Source organism: Ixodes scapularis, unplaced genomic scaffold (genome assembly GCF_016920785.2).
Source record: "Ixodes scapularis isolate PalLabHiFi unplaced genomic scaffold, ASM1692078v2 PGA_scaffold13__105_contigs__length_92229423, whole genome shotgun sequence".
NCBI classification, from domain to species: domain Eukaryota; kingdom Metazoa; phylum Arthropoda; class Arachnida; order Ixodida; family Ixodidae; genus Ixodes; species Ixodes scapularis.
Genome location: NW_024609839.1, coordinates 63,321,530 through 63,339,025, shown reverse-complemented (window position 1 = coordinate 63,339,025; position 17,496 = coordinate 63,321,530). Strand labels below are relative to the sequence as shown.

The 17,496-nt window shown below is 48.1% G+C and overlaps 2 protein-coding genes across 2 annotated transcripts in view; one reads left to right on the top strand and one right to left on the bottom strand.

Moving 5' to 3' along the window:
- Positions 1 to 17,496, top strand: part of LOC115316926 (sodium-dependent serotonin transporter) — a 131,102-nt gene that overhangs the window by 21,060 nt on the left and 92,546 nt on the right. The window lies entirely within an intron of this gene.
- On the bottom strand, positions 4,065 to 9,531 carry LOC8028645 (neprilysin-1-like). Its single transcript, XM_002400846.4, has 3 exons — positions 9,067 to 9,531; positions 4,233 to 5,542; positions 4,065 to 4,077 (listed from the first exon to the last, which is right to left on the bottom strand). The coding sequence occupies exons 1-3, from the start codon at positions 9,529 to 9,531 to the stop codon at positions 4,065 to 4,067; spliced, it is 1,788 nt and encodes a 595-aa protein (XP_002400890.4).

Here is a 17,496-nt window from a genome sequence, read left to right as displayed (position 1 = left end):
AGAAAATGTTCCGCAAAGCCAAATATTTTACCACGGAGGTGTTGTAATTGCAAGCCATGGAAATAAACCAGATCCCAGAATATGATGTCCCATTCTCACATTATTATTTAAAAAAAAAAAAACATTATTCGTGCGACAGTGGCGCGAATAACCTTTTTATGGTCATTCGTTCAGTAAGTCACATTTTCGAATCGTAGTGATCACCAATAGATATTTTTGCTATATAAACTACTTCCAAAAATTCATGCGGGCAACACTGCGCGCGTTTTATTGTGGATTGCATTTTGTCTTTTTAGACTTAGGCTGGATGGCGCCGTTTCCCGACATTGTTGTTGGCGCCGCCATTTGGGTGCTTGTGCAGAGCAGACGCAACTGCCGGTCGTCATGATTCAAAAGTGCGACTTCCTCAGCATTAGATTCGGTGTTAGGAAGCTCATGTAATTTTGCGTTGCTCTGTCGTGAACTGTTTAAACATTTGTGGAGGGCAGAAAAGCGTTTCCTGGGGTTTCAGATAAAGCTTCAGATAACTGGCAACCATGATTTTAAGCTACAATATGGCGAAGTGTCATTACTCTGAAGCGTGGCTTATTTAGTTGCACTAGGTATAGCCATATCCATCCATCCATCCATCCATCGGAACCTTTTTGGCCATGAAGATGATTGGCGTGGCTTCGGTCCAGCATGAAAATAAGTTAACGCTCGCTTGCATTGCGCCCGTTCATGTGAGAGCCCCCATTGAAACACGCCTTCAGCGGCGGTAAAAGCCTGCCTAGACTTAGCTGGGAGTAGGAGTAGGGCCCGTCAGCGTCCCATACTCTTCTGGCGACATGGCTATACCACCCCAAAGTGCAACATAGCCTTCCCGGCTCACGGATCATTTAAGAATCTTAGGACATTAGATAGTTTTAGTATTGGGTATAAGAGCAAACGCAAGCCCCCGATGTTAGCGTTACCGCTGCGTCGTCCACGCTGCGCATGAGCCATACGTACGTACTGCAGCGAGCTATGCGTACGTGCGCTCGCTATCAATTTTTGCGAGCGTACGTAGCGGTCCCCTGCGTGCCATTCTTGTTGCTCTCGTCGCGCACGGGAAAGCGCGAGACTACTCCAGTTTAGAAAATGGCGGCGGTGAGGCAAACCAGTGGAAGTGCTACGCGCGTTGTACGGGTTCGCTTCACTATTGAAGATGACCTCAACCTTGTGGAAGAAAGAGAATGAAGAAGGGAAAAAGGGCGAGGCTTGTAGCGGGCGAAGACACGCGGAGTTCGGAGCTGGAGAGAGACGAACTTAGAGCCGGTGCCGAGCAAGGCCTGCAACTGAAGACCTAGGCAGCCTTGGCTCTCCTCTTCATCGGACTCTGAACTTAAGTACAGATAAAACCTTTTCCCAATGGTAGCGCTTCCCCGTCTAACTTCCTCGGAGCGAGTGGAACTCGGCCTGATCGAGCGGTATTGACGGGTGACCCACAACCTCCTCAAAGAAATCAACACGACGAACCCTTTCGAGCGCCCACAAAGATGGGTGTCGATAGCCAAGAACGTTGGCGGGGCCGTCGAACCCAAAAAGGTGTTTACCGTGGGGTCGGTAAGCGAGTGGTGCGACCTATTGTTTGCATACTTCCAAGCAAATGGCGAGGCCAACATAAGATAGTAGGGATCCCACAACACAGTGGAGCGAACCATAGACCGAACGGCCTGGTCGCACAACCCTAAAAAAGAAAAAAAAAAAGGCAACACTTTCACAACAGGCAACTGGAAAGAGATTCACGCACTTCGTAGACAAGCGAGGAGATTTGCGGCGTTAAATTGGCTTGACCGAATACCCGCCTTGGATTGTTTGAAGCACTTCGCAGGAGCACATCTAGATGGCGCTGCAAGTCTTTATGTATGCGTTTGCCTTTCGCTATACTAAAAGTGCGCGTTCAACGCGCTCCGTAACGTTATGTCGACAGCTAGCGTGCGTTGCACGCAGTGCTGACGCAAGGGTTTTTACGCTATTCTAAAACTCTCTATTGAGGAGACACTGTCGGTCAAGTCTACTGCTTCTTCCATCTGCTATCATATATTTCTGTGTCAACATATGTACAAACTCTGGCTCGTCGCGAGCCCAAAAGAACGTGCCCCAGCATTCTGTCCGTCTTAGTAGGCAAGACCAACGGTATTAGGGAAAGTCACATATTCGAAAATGCAAGCACTGTGTTCGGTCGTGACGGGATGTCATGAAGTGAGATTAAAAAATCGAAACTAAAACTGTTACCAATGGGATATCCAGACGCTTTGCGTGGCCCTACTCTGCTAGGATCGCTTCGATTTTCATAAGGTCTATTACCCATGCTCTTTCCTGAGCTTCATCCACCAGTCTCGGGTGCCAATTGTATGCTCTTTGCTTAGGGTGGTGGCATCTGGCCATTTTGTTCCACACATTTATTTTTTTTTTGTTCAGAAGCGTGTGAAAGAGTGTGTCCCTACACACGTTTGTGGCTGACTGTGCTATGGCGACATTTTGGTTTCGTCAATTTCTTTGTATCTTCCCAGTGAGCGCGCACTGTCGGCATCGGGTGCTACAAAGGGTGGCATCACTTTAAACAGGAGATTGAGGTAATAGACCGATCTCACCAGCTAGTTTGAGTACGCCACCGCTGCCGACATGCATCGTGGGTGCTGTAGTCTTTTGCACGCGCGACAAGCCCGTTGGAGGTGTGCACGAGCAGAACACGAGGCGGCATGAGCTATCTCGTGAACTGGCGTCTGCCTCCTACGAACTACAGTTATGGCGGCGTCACGCATGCGTGGAACGCTTGGTGAGATCGGTCTATTGAGGCATCCTACACCAGTCCAATATTCACGAATCCTCAGCCCAGCGTGCGATCTCCTCAGCCCAGCACGCGCGTGTTCGTCGGTTCGGAAAGCGAGCAAATCACGCGCCATACGCACGAACACTGAAGAAGAGAACCGGCCAGGGGACCTTTTTTGGAAAGGTCTATAATCTCACCGTTATAACACGGTGCCGAGAAGCTCGAGTGATGTAATTTTCTTTAGTCGCGGACTGTCATCATTTTTTTTTTTGAGGATCGAAACGCATTCCTTGGGGCTTCAGATAGTAAAGCTTCAGATAACTGGCAGCCGTGATTTTAAGAATCAAGTTTCTAGGCTAGGCACCGCAAGCTTCCGCCCGTTATAAACGGTACAGCCGTTGGCACTCGTTCAGTCATCCATCCATCCATTCATATCCAAAATGTCCGTTAGTCTGAAGCGTAGCTTATATATAGTGGCTCTAAGGAAAACTGACCTCTCGATGTCCTAACGTTCTGGGACTATTTGTTTTCTTTTTTCACAACTGGGGGCTATTCCTGTAAACCTGCCCTCTCTTCGACAATAGTGGGGAATATTTATATTTTTTACAGCGGAGCGGTTAAGGGATAGTTTCCCCAGTTTTGTGTCCGGTACCAAAGAAATGTCGACACAAAACTACACAAAACTCTGGACAGCTACCGCCATCTATAAGTGGCGCCGGAAACCAGACAACCAGTCAGGTTGCCGCCGTCGCTCATACATGGCGGCAACATTTCGATCTATCATAGAACAATGGATAGTTGGCCGAGTTCTTCGATCACCAAAATGTAAAGGCTGAAAGTTTTTTTTTTAAATATATATATAGTTCTTATCTGGAGATAGATATGCGCGTTATACATTTTTTCGGCCATAAAACGAGTTAATGATGAAGAAATTATATTAATGATGGCATAGGTGTGGATTGTACCGTGTCTGTCTCTTTCGATGTTATAGGGAAGGAGAGAAAGGGAAGAAAATATTCGTTTATATAAATATGTATATATATATTTACCTGACTCATAGCGAAATCACTACCTAGAGCGCCACTATTGCATGAATAACTATTTTTTTAATTAATTCGAAACTGAAACATCAACTTGTCCTATTTCCTTACTTTCCATGTCTTGTGAATCTTCTCAAACCTGGTACCAAATTCTGTTTCCGAATATAATTTACCGAAACCAAACGTCACCGAAATAGCATAATAGACACAGTGGTTACATTTGGTAAAAGTCACACCCCTGAACTTCAACAAATCGTTTCCCGCTTACGAGACGCGAAATAAAGAACGCGTCATCGTGCCCCCCTCCGAGTCACAGCAATGTACAAGGGGCAGGGGCCATTCCAGAGCACCGAAACGTTCTTGCGAAATCGTTTAACATTTTTAGGACCACCACGCACCTGTGATAGTACCCCGCGTGAGGACCATCAAAATAATTGTAGGCTAACCATCTGTGTGCGCAATACTGGTTGCAGAAGCTCACGTAAAAGAGCTGCCTATTCGTAAATCCCTTAACCGGGGACTCTGCGTCCAGGCGAACGCAAGGGTCACTCTCCAGGGCTGCCAGAGCAATCTGCAGTCCTAAAATGTCAGCAAAGTTCTCGTTCAACGTCGCCACGCTGTAGTTTGTGTCAACCCGAACGCCAGTGGCGTCGTAGAGCCGGATGACGCAGTCGATCCTCGCCTGGTAATCCCTTCGTGATCTGCTGCTCATCCACTCCTCCTTACCCCCTCCAGGGTCCATCGACTGCGAGATGGGATCAAATGCATGGCCGATTTCATGGCCTAAGATGGATCCAAAGCTGCCGTAGGTCGCGGCCAGTGATTCTACGACCAGAAGGGGCTTGGCCAAGATGACCGTTGGAAAGTAGATGGTGTGGATATATCTAAAGAAGTACGCATTTGTTATGGGCGGAACTAGGCTGAAGCTGAGGACGTCTCGATCCATCGTTTGACCTTTAGGACCGTACGTGTACTCAAATATCGCGATGCTAGCTTTGTCCCTGAAGGCACTCAGCAGTTCCTCCAGGAAGGTACCTCTGAAGAGTGGAAGGAAGGCGTACTCTTTCTCTAGAAGTGCCGGCGAGTAAAACTTTCGGGGAACTCCGAGCGTCAGCGAGAGCTTGTCGAATCGTCGAAGTGCCAGTGCCCTCGTTCTGTTGTCCATCCAGCTGAAAAATGTGCCCGACGCTCGCTTCATGTGCTGGAATATGTGCTTCGCGGTTTGCACGTCGTCGGTAGACACCTTCTGTTCCGTCACGAGAACGTTCAAAGCGTGGGGCGCTATATACGTCATGTAGTCCATACATCTGCTTGATAGGTTGCCAAACGTCTGTTGGAGCTGATACGAACTGGCGGATGCGAAGTAGAAGTGAACGAACATTGTTATCCAGTTCAGCGCTGGTCTGGGGTTTCTTCGGTATTCACGCATCAGTAAGTTGACAATTTGAAGCGTTTGTGTACTTCTGACATAAAACGTTGTCTCTGTCGATATTGGTTCCAAGAGCCCTGAATTGATGGCATTCGTCCAGTTGGTTGCTGATATGTATGGGGTCCCGTCGGCGATCTGATGTACGGTCATGTAAGACGGACTTGTAGAACGGGCCACGTAATGCCAGTACTGGAACCGGTTGTGTACTTGGACAACGTCCCTCGCAAAGCTCTGACCGTTGATATAGACTGCAGGTGCAGGAGTGGCTTGTTTAAACCCCTGGTGGACGAATGGAGAGAATAGTATGAATTAGTAAATAAGACCGTCGTCTGGCTTTTACTTACCTAATATCTTCCCATTGGTTATATTCGTTTTGCGACCCAATAACTCTGGACAGTTGCTAGCCTGTCTTATTGTAATTTTGAAGTGTTTGGCACGAAACTCTGATATTTGGTATAATTAGGTGTACACCGCAACTGTACGTTGCTTCAATCCCACATAAATTTAGTTTATTTTAAATTTGGCGAATCTCGAGTGGCCAAAAATAACTCGGATTATTAAAAGGGTATTCACAAGGGAGAGAAATTCCCCCCTTTACTCCCTGGAATGCGGATCACGTGATAACAGCGTGATCCGCATTCCAGGGTAACGCGGATACGCGCTGACATAGTCATCGCAGGGGTATAGGGGAACTTTTGCTCGGGCTACACAAAAAGAAGGTCCCACGCCTGAAGGGGGGGGGGGGGGGGGGGGGTCTCTTCGGCAATTGGCGGTATCTTGTTCGCGTGTCTGGCAACTTTACAGATTTTACTCGGAGTCCTCGATATTCATCAATGTCGTCCTCAAGCCGCTCCTCATACAGCTCATTTTAGATTCCACGTCCTTGGTGTTGCATCCACACATTCAAGGAGCATCTATCTTTAAGCAGAAAGCAGTTCGTAGAGTCCAGCATCTAACATCATTTCTGCCATAATCGCGAATCGCCGTTTTATGTACTCCACAATTTTTCTACTCTCGCGAGTGCGCACCGATCCCTGCTGTCGAGAATGCGACCCCTAAATGCGTCTGATAACACTGACATTCCTTTCGGCTCCCCCCCGTTCGTGTAAATGTCTGAGTCGGGGAGGGAGTCTAGCTGGTTCCGGCGATCACTGACGTCACGCAGATCCCTCCCCGAAAACCATCCCCCGTGTGAATACCCCTTAAGCGACATTCTGTTAAATAAAAATGTCACCCACAAAAAAAAAAAAAAAGAGATGTTGTTTGCCGTTGTCGTTTACATTAGTGTACTGATACCCCTATCAGACGGACCGCTTAAGCTCCTTCAGTAGAAAGGAAAATTTCCTAAGAGGGGAAGGATATCTCGCCACACGGCACTGCAAATTCTCCTTTCATTAAAAGATTCCGGAAAAGAAAGAAAAAAAACTTTTTTATACAGTTTGGTTGGGGCACGCCTGTCAAGAAATAAATTGTACGCGAAAAAAAATTAACTTTTTTCAGAGCAATATTGACGGCGAAGGAAGTTTCAAATTCTGCGCGCAAAGTCGATGACGTCATGGGTTGGCCATTCGCTCAACGAGATGGTCATACACTCTCTCCGCTTCAGCGTGATAGCCAGGCCGATCCACCTCTCCTCCACGCGCCCGAAATGCCGAGAGAGAAAACAAGTGGAAAGGAGGTGACTCCCGACTAAATTGCGTCTCGCGCCGTCAATACCGCTGTAAAAACGTTTTTCTTTCGCGTAAAATTAGTTTTTTGACACGCGTGTCCCAACCAAACTGCTTAAAAACTGTTTTTTCTTTCTTTTGAGCGTTCTTTCGGAAAAGAAGCTCGCTAGCATCCAGTTAAGTATTTAGGAGTCATGCTTATTAATTAAGGTGTTTTCTTTTGGTTAGGAAAGTTTATCTTTCGAGAGTTGCGTCGGCATTGTGTTTTTTTAGCTTTCTACGTTTGGGCCGGCGGGGCCAGAGCGGCCGCGACGCGGGAGCGGTCCCCCCGCCGGTCGTTAAGAAGCGTCTCGGGTTTCGGGGGTCTGCTCGGACCGGGACCGAAAGAGCCCGCGCTGGAAGATGCTTGTGGCTTATAACCGAATGTGCGTGTATGCAGAGGGTTTTGCCGCTTTGTATAAAATTGTCGCTTTTTGCCCGATGCAATAACTTAGCGGTTGGCGCCAGTCAGGCTGGGAAAATTGCAGAGAACAACTCTACAAGGAGTTTGGGTTTGGCGGTTGGGACGCTAAAATGACAGCTCGCCGACCATTGGAGAACAGTGTACCACGTGTGAGTGGCGGAATTTGAAGTGATTGGTCGGTTCCTGAAGGGAAAGGAGGCCCCTACGGGCCTACAAAAGGAGCGCGGAGAGGATTTTGAGGGATTCGGACTTTGGATTTGATGGAGAGAAATTGGGGACGGGGGTCGAGACTTTAGACGAGGCAGGATGGTTTCCCAAGTTGGGACTTGTAACTAGAGTGTAAATAAATGCACATAGTTCTATTCAAGCAGTGAGTCGACCCGTCACTCAGCGACGTTCGTGCCACCACGCTCCAGACCATCGAAGCGGAACCTGCCTCCCACACCACCGGGAGGAACAACTTTAACTCATCCTTTAGTGCAAAGGAAGTAGTCTCGACAGTTAGCGCTAAGGGGAGGCGAGTTGCGCATCCTTTTGTCTTCCTGAAGTTAGAACGTTGTAGGAATGATCTCGACATGGAGTCAGAGACAATCTGTGTCTTCTTCCTTCTCAGGCTTAGATTCACCAAGTAGCTTGCGCGCTCACTATTCTATCGTGTACTCCTGGTATAAAGTGTTAAATCCCGGTGTAAATGATGCTCAGGTTTCACCTATGGAAAGACGCATTTTTCTCAGTCAGTTCTAGGTTTCGGTTAACAGACAATAACATTATCGATTTAGTATGCTTTCGTCGTTGGCAATGTCTCGCTATGAGGCGAAAGCTTCTTGCGAATGTGTTTTTATTATCTGAATTATTTCTGAATAAACATTGTTTGTAAAACAAGCTTTAACTTGCAATGATTATGAAATTTAGAATCATAATTTTAGTTTCGGTTGCAACCCGTTGTGGCCTCACACAAAGCCATCAATATTGATGTAAATACTATTTTGCCGATCGTGTGAGAACAGCTCTTTTAGCAGAATATTTTTTAGTGGAAATATTTATTCGAAAGGAGCTTTAGGGTATCGTTTGGCAGGGGTATGAGGTGGCTAACGAGCTCAAGCCAATTTGAACAGAACCAACAAGAATTCTAAGCAACTTTAAGATGTAAACATAATTTTTTTGCTCTCTGGTTGACGACGTTTCAACAGGCAAGTTTTCTATACCGAATAGATAATAAAATCATAGTTATTTAGGGTATTTTTTTATGTTTACATTAAGTGCGACATACCAACGTTAAGGACACAATAGATAAAGGGCGAGGTTTCTGCCTTTGATAACACTTCGTCGAGCGCCTGCTTGCCGAAAGCCTTATAGAAGGTGACAAGCGAGGGCTGGAGTAAACATGGTTAGTTGGGCGAGTTGAAGAGGATTGAGCATGGGTGAAATTGCGCAAAATTAGAAAGGAACAGTAGAGAGAGAAGAGACAAGCGGCCTATCTATTCCTTTTTATATAAATAGAAAGAAACAAATAGAAAGGAACAGTGGAGACGAACAGTGGACGATGGCTGGAGGTGAAGCCTCTACTGGTTTCTTAACGTATTACCGAGAATATCAAGATCGAAACGACATGTACGCCATTACTAGACCGTCAAACATCAAGAATCCTCAGGATATGTACGACTCAAACTCACCGTCAAAAACTCTTTGAGTAGGTTGTTGTTAGGATGGAATGTGAGTATCATTCGGTCTTGTGATCGAAGGTCAAGTTCAGGTTGAACAAAGAGGACAGTTCGAATGTTCAGCAGAAGGTTCAGCTTCATCATGACATCTATGGGGCTCGGCAGTCCTTCAGTCCGGGTCGGCGGGAGGTCAATGTTGTGTCTTCTCAGAAAATCGCTGAGACCGGCGAGGTTTTCCTGCTTCTCGCTCGCCACAGCCCAGCAACTCTGGACAGCGGCCGTGACCCGTTCGGTGGCGGAACGCCGAAAAGGGTTCACACGAGCATTTTTGATTGTTTCATTTACTGTGTCCAGAACGGCCTGCTCGATCACTTGAAAGGTGTCGACTGCTCCAGGGTGCGCCCGTTCCCAGTTCCCGCAGACGTACTCGTAGAAAAAACGACACGGGTCCAGCGTTCTGTTCATGGCCTTCTGCATCAGCTCTAGCGTACTTTCCTGGGTTTTGGTTTCATGCTTTCCAATTTCGCTCGAACGCCAAAGTACCAACGTGAAACTTAGAGTAGATAAGATCGCCGCTTGAAACGCGACCAGGCCAAGAATCTTCCGGCGCCGATTATCCCCGGGCAGAATCTGAAAAGATCGTTATGATCGTTAAGCTTGATGGCAGAACTCAGTCGGTACCAGTCTAAAGCTACACTTGTCTTCCTCACACAAGCAGCCTTTTATGTGGTTTAGCTGCTGAATGCCAACCTTCTGCAGCATGCATTCTTGCACCACCACATTTTTTTTTTATGTTTTCGGCGAAAACAGATCTGAATGGCCACCAAAATTGTGCGATTACTTCATGTATGCCCTTCTTGATTTGTCTCGAATCATCAATAAAGCGACGCCCTAAATTATAAATCGTGTTTTTGGTTGCAGTCTGCACCTTTCACAAATTGAGAACGCTTTCTCGTTGATTCGATGACGGCGTGTTGTCTTCGGCTCATACTTGTACGGCTCTCATTATAAATGATAAAATTACTTGTGATTGATTACTTCCTTGAGTTATTTTGTAATGACTTGAATACATTCACTAGAAGGTAATCGCAAGAGTAATATGACTAGTTTTAGAAGTACTAAAATTATTTGTAACCGTTACTTTTTGCCAATAGCGCCCTTTCTACAAGTTTCCTATCAAGGAGTTGTCGAACCAAGTCTCCGGCGATGGCATAGTTTACCAAATGGGTAGATTAAAAAGCAGTTAATAATTCGGTTATTTGAATCAAATAATAAACCGTACAAAGACCTGTAATCCACCCATCAGAAAGATCACGAAATTTCGAGAAAACAAATAACGTCGAAGATTGTGCTAAATAAGGTTTGAGTAATTCTGTTGAGCGCTTCTTTAGACAGCGGGAAGCTAGTGAGCCCCAACGGGCGTATTACGTCTCCTTCATAGATTAGGAATTTATTCAGTGCAGTACCACGTGGCTAGCCTGGGGTCTTCAATGTGCATTGCGAAGTTGTGATTCTGTCTTGACCGGTTATAACGAAGTCGGTTATTACGAAATAGCGGCTACAGCGAAGCGATTACGATTTCCCATTCCCGTTTGTAGTTTTTCAATGCAGTTGTGTCAGTTTTTAGCGAAGGAATTTCAGCGGCTCCCGTGGATATAGCGAAGAGAAATTTTATGATAGTTTAAAAAAAAAGAATAAAATTGGGAAAGTTTACGAAGTTTCGGGCCGCAGTAATTTGCTGCAGCGGCCAAGAAGCCACCCAGAACAGGCTGCAAATATGCTGGAAAGATTGCCGGCGGCAGTATCTGCGACGTCATCTGCTCCACGTTCTTTATCTGGGAAGCGGCTTTACGACATCGCACGCGGAGATGCCGTCGTGGCATGCCGATAGGGGCGTTAGGAGCGCTAGCGACAACGTACCGGCGGAGGTGACGGAGAGAACCAAGATATAAAAGGAGGGAGCAGTAAGAACGCCTGCATTTGATTGTCGCGTGGTCAGTGTGTCGAGGAAACTGAGTGGAGAGGCAGACACGTTTGCAGAAGGTGAACGCTTTTAAGCTTTGACTCCTTGCATGCTGCAGCTCGTTTTGCAAACGCGGCCCATAAACCACGTGACCGCGATAGAGCGGTTGTGCCATCTCTTAAATCTAGGCTCTCTGTACCGACGACGGACAAGGTTGAGCGTGAACTCGGTCCCGTGCAAGCCTCTTCGTGATTCGTGTCGGCGTCGGGTCCGTGAGGTCGCCCTTGCGCGAAAGTCTGCTTCGCTCAAGCACCGATTCAGCGGATCATCGTCACTCAACGATAGAGAGTCCCGGCACCGCCGGCACTTCGGCGGGGAAAACGAAGGCGACTTCCTTGAATCAAAAGCTTGCCACCCTCGACGGAGTGCGCATAAACGTAAAGAATTCCGTTCACCGCTGGTGTCCTCAGCGGGGCCATCACAGCTGTCCACACGGTCCGTACGTAGCAGGATCTTTTTTTTTTTTTTTTTGATCGGAGCTTCTCGCAGTTGACGAGAAGCGTCTTCGATCTATCTGAGGACGCGTGCAGGGAAGCCTCGACCGCTTTCTGTCGGCTCAGTAAACAGCTGCCCATAACAACCCGTTTTATTTTCTTTCATGTTATTTGTATGAGTTCATATATAACGAAGTAGCAGATATTACGAAGCGATTTCCGATTCCAGTCGATTTCGTTATAGCCGGTCTCTCTCGACAGTACACAATCGCATGCCAGTAAAATGCTGATCCACATCGAAACGCAGAGGTATGGGCATTAAACCCTGGGTTCATGGGTTGGGCACCTCGAGCTTTCGCTCCACGTATTCCGAGCTTTTGTGCGCTGACACGCTCGTCCACCGCCCCCCCCCCCCTCCCCACACACACACACACTCTCTGGGTCCAACGCTTTAATGTACGAAGCGATAAACGTCTTTAAGATGGCAAATATGTGTTCTTGGATACGCCTAGCCCAGTTTTCACTCACACACACACGCACGCAAGTCAATCTTTGAAATTTAGTGCTATAATTTGAAGATGTGCCATACCTGGTCTGTCAGAGTAGGGGAGCATTCCGAAGCTGGTGCTGCTTCCATTTTCCCGTTTGCTCTTCAAGAACTGCATGTGCTCTTCTTCTTTCTCTGCACGAGGTGTGAGGTCTATACTTTGCTCACCCTCAAGCTGAGACTGCAGCAGATGCCACAAGCACGAGAGCTTGTGTCCTTCTGTTTAGGGTGATGCCACCCTTTGTAGTACCCAGTGCCGACAGCACGCGCTCATGGGGAAAATACAAAGAAATCGACGAAAACAAAATGTCGCCATTGCACAGTCAGCGCCACAAAAGAGTGCCTGGGACACGCTCTTTTCACGCGCTTCCGAACGAAAAATAAAAATAAACGTGTGAGACAAAATGGCAAGATGCCAACACCCTAAGCAAAGCGCACATGAAGGCACCCTACGAGAGCTTAATGTAGCTGCTTTGAAACGTTCTTCCGCAGAACGAGCACTCGCGCTAAAAATACAAGTCTCAAGGCCAGGAGTGAGGGCTAGCTCGCGTTTGTAGTTTTGGCCGAAGTCTCAGCTTAAGAGTGAACAGAGTGTAGATCGTGCAACAATCATCTGTTCTTGTTCTTATTGGGCAGGAGATCGAAACATAGGGGGCGCTTTATTCAGCTTGTTGTATCGAGAGTTGTCCCTCGAGACAACTCTCGATAGCCTCCGCCTCGGAGGGTGCGATGTACTAATTCTCAATTCTTACAAGTATTTGGGCATCACAATGTCAAACGACACAGACTACCTGCAAGGCCATCACACCCATCTCCGCCAAGCAGCCCTTCGAGGAGCCAGCATTCTCCGTAAGCGAAGCTTCTGAAGTTGGAACAGGTTTATCGTTTCGCGGGAATTGTGGAAAGCAGTAATGGTACCTGGAACATTTTCAAATGCAGTCGTGTGTGTCCCAGGAGATGTCCGCGCCAGTATGGAGCGTAGGCAGAGAGACGTTGGACGCCAGGCACTTGGCTGCCATGGAGCGGTCGCCAACGGGGCAGTGCAGGATGACCTGGGCTGGTCCTCTTTGAGGCTCGGGAGGCGTGAAGCAAGATTGCGTATGACGGGTGCCTTCGGCTTATGGATTGGTGCTGCTGGGCGAAGAGACTGTTTATATACACCAACTTGACTGGTCTGCGGACCCGCTGGCAGAAGCGCCTCTATCAACTTCAACACAAGTACGGCTTCTTCTCGGAGCCTGTTGATGCGTCGACGGAGACGGAGTGGACGTCGGAAGTTAAGTAGAGGGTTCGAGACTACAAGACCCAAGAATAACTCCAAGACGCCCAAACAAAATCGATGCTGGGGGTGTACCTCGCCAACAAAAAGACCATCGCCTCGGAAGTCCGGCTGTATACGACAACAGCCTGGGTAGCCGCTTCTTGTTCGAGGCACGTGGCGGGGCACTCCGGACGCTGTGTTATAGGCGTCGTTTTGACACCACTGTTACGTCAACAACGTGTAGGGTGTGTGGGGTAAACGATGAAACGGTGGAGCACATCGTGCTAGACTGCGTGGGACTCGAGCCGTCCCGGTCACAGGACAATGGCCCAAGACTTCCGAAACCCTTAGCGCTCGCTGAAGCTTTGGGCTTCATTGACAGTGAAATCGGACAATTCACAGCAGTCTGCCTAGCTACGGGACTGAAGGTAGTTTCCAACGACACAAAAAGGCTTGTTGCCGACACGAAGAGGAGACTAGAGGACTGGTGGCAGAAAATCCACATCAGGGAGCATTAAGACACCTACGCTCCCAGGCTTGGGCACGAACCTTGCTTGAGTCCTTCCGATTCAAAGGGAAATAGCCGCATCATCATCATCATCATCATCATCATCATCATCATCATCATCATCATCATGTATAGAGTTTTTACAATAAACGTTTCTTGTAATAACTCTATGGCTTGTTGTTCCCACATTCGGGTATTTACTAACACAGCAAAACGAAGAAATTAAATTTCGCTATAGGGGGGATCGGTGGCCGAGTCATTCCATTTTCGAACGCGCGAGCGCACGGAGGTGAAATCATGAGCTCCGAAGGAGCGGCGATAACGGCCCTCGCCGGCCGCGGTGATACTGTTTTTCCCGGCTCAAGTGAGTACAGGTTTTTGTTGCCCCAGCTTCCATCAGGTGATTCAATGAAGAAAGCGGTCGTCCCCCTACTGAAAAAAAGTATATGAATCTATATAAGAACTGATATGAAATATCTCAAAACTGATATGCGACATATGAAACTGATATGAAATATCCAAAAACTGATATGCGATATAAGAACTGATATGAAATACCCAAAAACTAATATGCGACATATAAGAACTGATATGCAACATATGCCAACTGATATGAAATATCCAAAAACTGATATGCGATATAAGAACTGATATGAAATACCCAAAAACTGATATGCGACATATAAGAGCTGATATGCAACATTTGCCAACTGATATGAATGTGTCCAATAAACATATAAGAAATAAATTCATATAAGTTTCTTCAGTATACGACGTGCCGCGCGGGAAAGCAAACACGTGACTTGGAACCGCAGTGGAGCGGCTTGATTTACTGGCTTTCAAATAATTACGGCATGAGCGTTTACTTTTTATTAGGAGATTCGTCCCCTGAGCCGTTCTAAATACTCTCAGAGGTACGACATTACTGAAAAAAATCCAACACGCTGAAAATATTATTTATTGCGTAGGAGGTCACCGAAAAACTTCGTACTTACAAAACGACCTGTATAAAAGGCGGAAACGCAGAGCTCCGAAGTAGTTATTGGGTGTGCTGTTGTATTCATGTTTGTTGTGCCGTGTATGTGTATATGCCCTCAATGTATTTGTTCAACTGATGCTAGTGGTATGCGTAATGTATCTACATGGTGGCGTGAGTAAATAAATATATTTTTGCAGCACATGAATTGGGCGGTACCTAGCGCCACCTAGCCTAGTGTAACTGATATGCGGCATAGGAAACTGATATGAAATAATAAGTTCTGATATGAAAAAGGTGTCCAATAAACATATCAGAAAAAAATTCATATAATTTTTTTTACTAGGGCCTTCACTGCGACATGGCCGGGAGGCCATACAGGATTGAGGATTTCCGGCAACCGCTTGACGAACTGGGGGTCCTCAGGGAGGTAGCCGGAATTGGGGCGTACCAGATGTCCCATGTCTGGCTGCTTGACCTGAGGACCGACGCGGCCAAGCTCAAGCTGGTGAACGCAGGGCGGCTCGCTGTCAAAGGACGCACCTGCATCGTCGTGGACCCCTCCAGGCAAGAGGTGCGCATCAAGCTGCACTGGGTGGCGTTCGACGTGTCGAACGACACCATTCGCAAGGCTTTCTCGGAGTACGGCGAGGTGAAGGACGTCGCGTCCGATCGCTGGAAGGTGCCGGGCTTCGAGGGAGCCGAGTCTACCACCCGGATAGTGCGGCTGGTACTCCGGGAGGGTGTCAACCTTGACCGCCTCCCCCATCAGCTGCGCTTGGGAGGCGGCTTGGTATTGGTCGTCGTGCCTGGGAGGGCCCCAGTATGCCTCCGGTGCCGTAGGACGGGGCATATACGTCGAGACTGCCGGGCTCCCAGGTGCTCCGAGTGCCGCGCCTATGGCCACGAGCGTGACGACTGTGTCCGCTCCTACGCCCGAGCCGTGGGACGAGGAGTCAACGAAGACCACGTCGACGACATGATGGACGAGGAAGAGGCGGAGAGAGCGGCCGTGCCCGTGAAAACCCAGGCCGAACAAGCCAAGAGCGACGACGCTTCCGGCACCTCCCCCGAAGTGAACAACACAGTGCTGCCGGACAAGCCGTCGACTACGGCTCATGCAGATCCACCTGCAGTCGAGCGCTCGACGGTACCTCCAACAGGGAGCGCCGGCGGGGCAGCTGGTGCTTCGCCATTGCCAGACGAGGTCTCCATCACGCCAGAGATGGACGTCGAGCTGGGCTCTGCGAAGCGTAGGCTCGAAGACGTCACGGACACGACTGGTCAGGAACTTCGGCTGCGTCAGCTCGAGCGCAGGTGGAGAATGGTGTCGGGCGGGAGCGGAGTGGATGGCCACCAGCGGTCCGGCGCAGACCGAGGAGGACCACGCGACAAACTGTCGCAGTGAACGGCAGTGTAGGCGGGTTGGTTTTCACTAACCCATGGTCTCCTTACAAAGTCCTGTCCGAGTAGCGACCCTTAATGTCCGAGGCCTCTCAGATCGCAGGAGGCAGAGGCAACTCTGCCGTCTAGCAGTCGAACAGGACCTCGACATCATCGCTGTGCAGGAGACCAAGGTCGAGAGTGAGGACCAGACCAACTTCATGGTTAGACCTTTTTCGGCGCGTTACGAAGTGTGTGTTAGTCACGCGGTTGGGTCGTCAGCGGGCTGTTTGTTGTTAGTGCGCCAGAGCTTGGGTGCAACAGTCGAGGCGGTGACGACATGTGATTCAGGGCGCTTTGTTGTATGTGATTTTTCTCTTTCATCGTATGACTGGAGGGTCATTTGTGTGTACCCCTCCAATAGGGTTGATAAGCGGCGGGAGCTTTTTGATTTCATGCATCAGTATTGCAAAAGTGATCGCCTTATTATTTTTCTTGGCGATTTCAATTGCGTCTGCTCTGCTGGGGACAAGTCCAGCTCAACGCCCTATCGCGATTTAAGCACCGAGAGCCTTCTGAGGTTAATCAACGAGTCCGGCTTTGATGACGTCGGGGAATGTTTGAGGAATGGCCGCGAAATCCAGTACACCCATTTCCAAGGGTCGAGTCACGCCCGTCTAGATCGAGCGTACGTTTCTTTAGATTTGATACCATTATGTTTTGAATATCGCGTGCACCCTGTTTCCTTTAGTGATCACTGTCTAGTTTCCTTTTGTATGCGTAGTAAATCCCAAGCCAGGAAAGTCTTCAGCTGGGAATTATGGAAATTGAACGCGAAACTGTTGGAGGATGACGTTTTCACTGCCGAAGTGCAGGCCGCAGTTGAAACACTGGAGAGCCAAAAAAAATTAGGGTATGGTGTGAGATGGGAGCTTTTTAAGCAGGAAATAAAAATGAAAGCGTTAGAGCGGGCAGGCGTACTTAAAAGCACTGAAAGGAGCAACGAAATGTTATTGCGTAATAATTTGCGGATACTGCTTAAGGAAGAGACTAAAATGCCTGGGGCATACAAAGATGATATTTCTTGTGTGAAAGATAAACTCGAGATTCTAGATCGGGAAAGATATTGTGGAGCGATTGTTAGAGCCAGAGCCGAAAGATGGTCAACAGGCGAAGCGCCAACTAAGCGTGCGCTGAGCCTCGAGAAAAGGTATGCTCGGCGTAACGAGATAACGGGGGTAGAGAGGAACGGATCACTTACGACCGATAAGGAAGAAATCGAACTCGCATTTTTCGAGTATTACAGTAGA

Bases quoted from the DNA above. Each gene is read 5' to 3' on its own strand.
- LOC8028645 (XM_002400846.4), bottom strand. From the start codon at position 9,531: ATGCAGAAGGCCATGAACAGAACGCTGGACCCGTGTCGTTTTTTCTAC. The intron at 5,543-9,066 runs GTGAGTTTGAGT...TTCGTCCACCAG, and splicing joins TACTCAAAGAGTTTTTGACG to GGGTTTAAACAAGCCACTCC.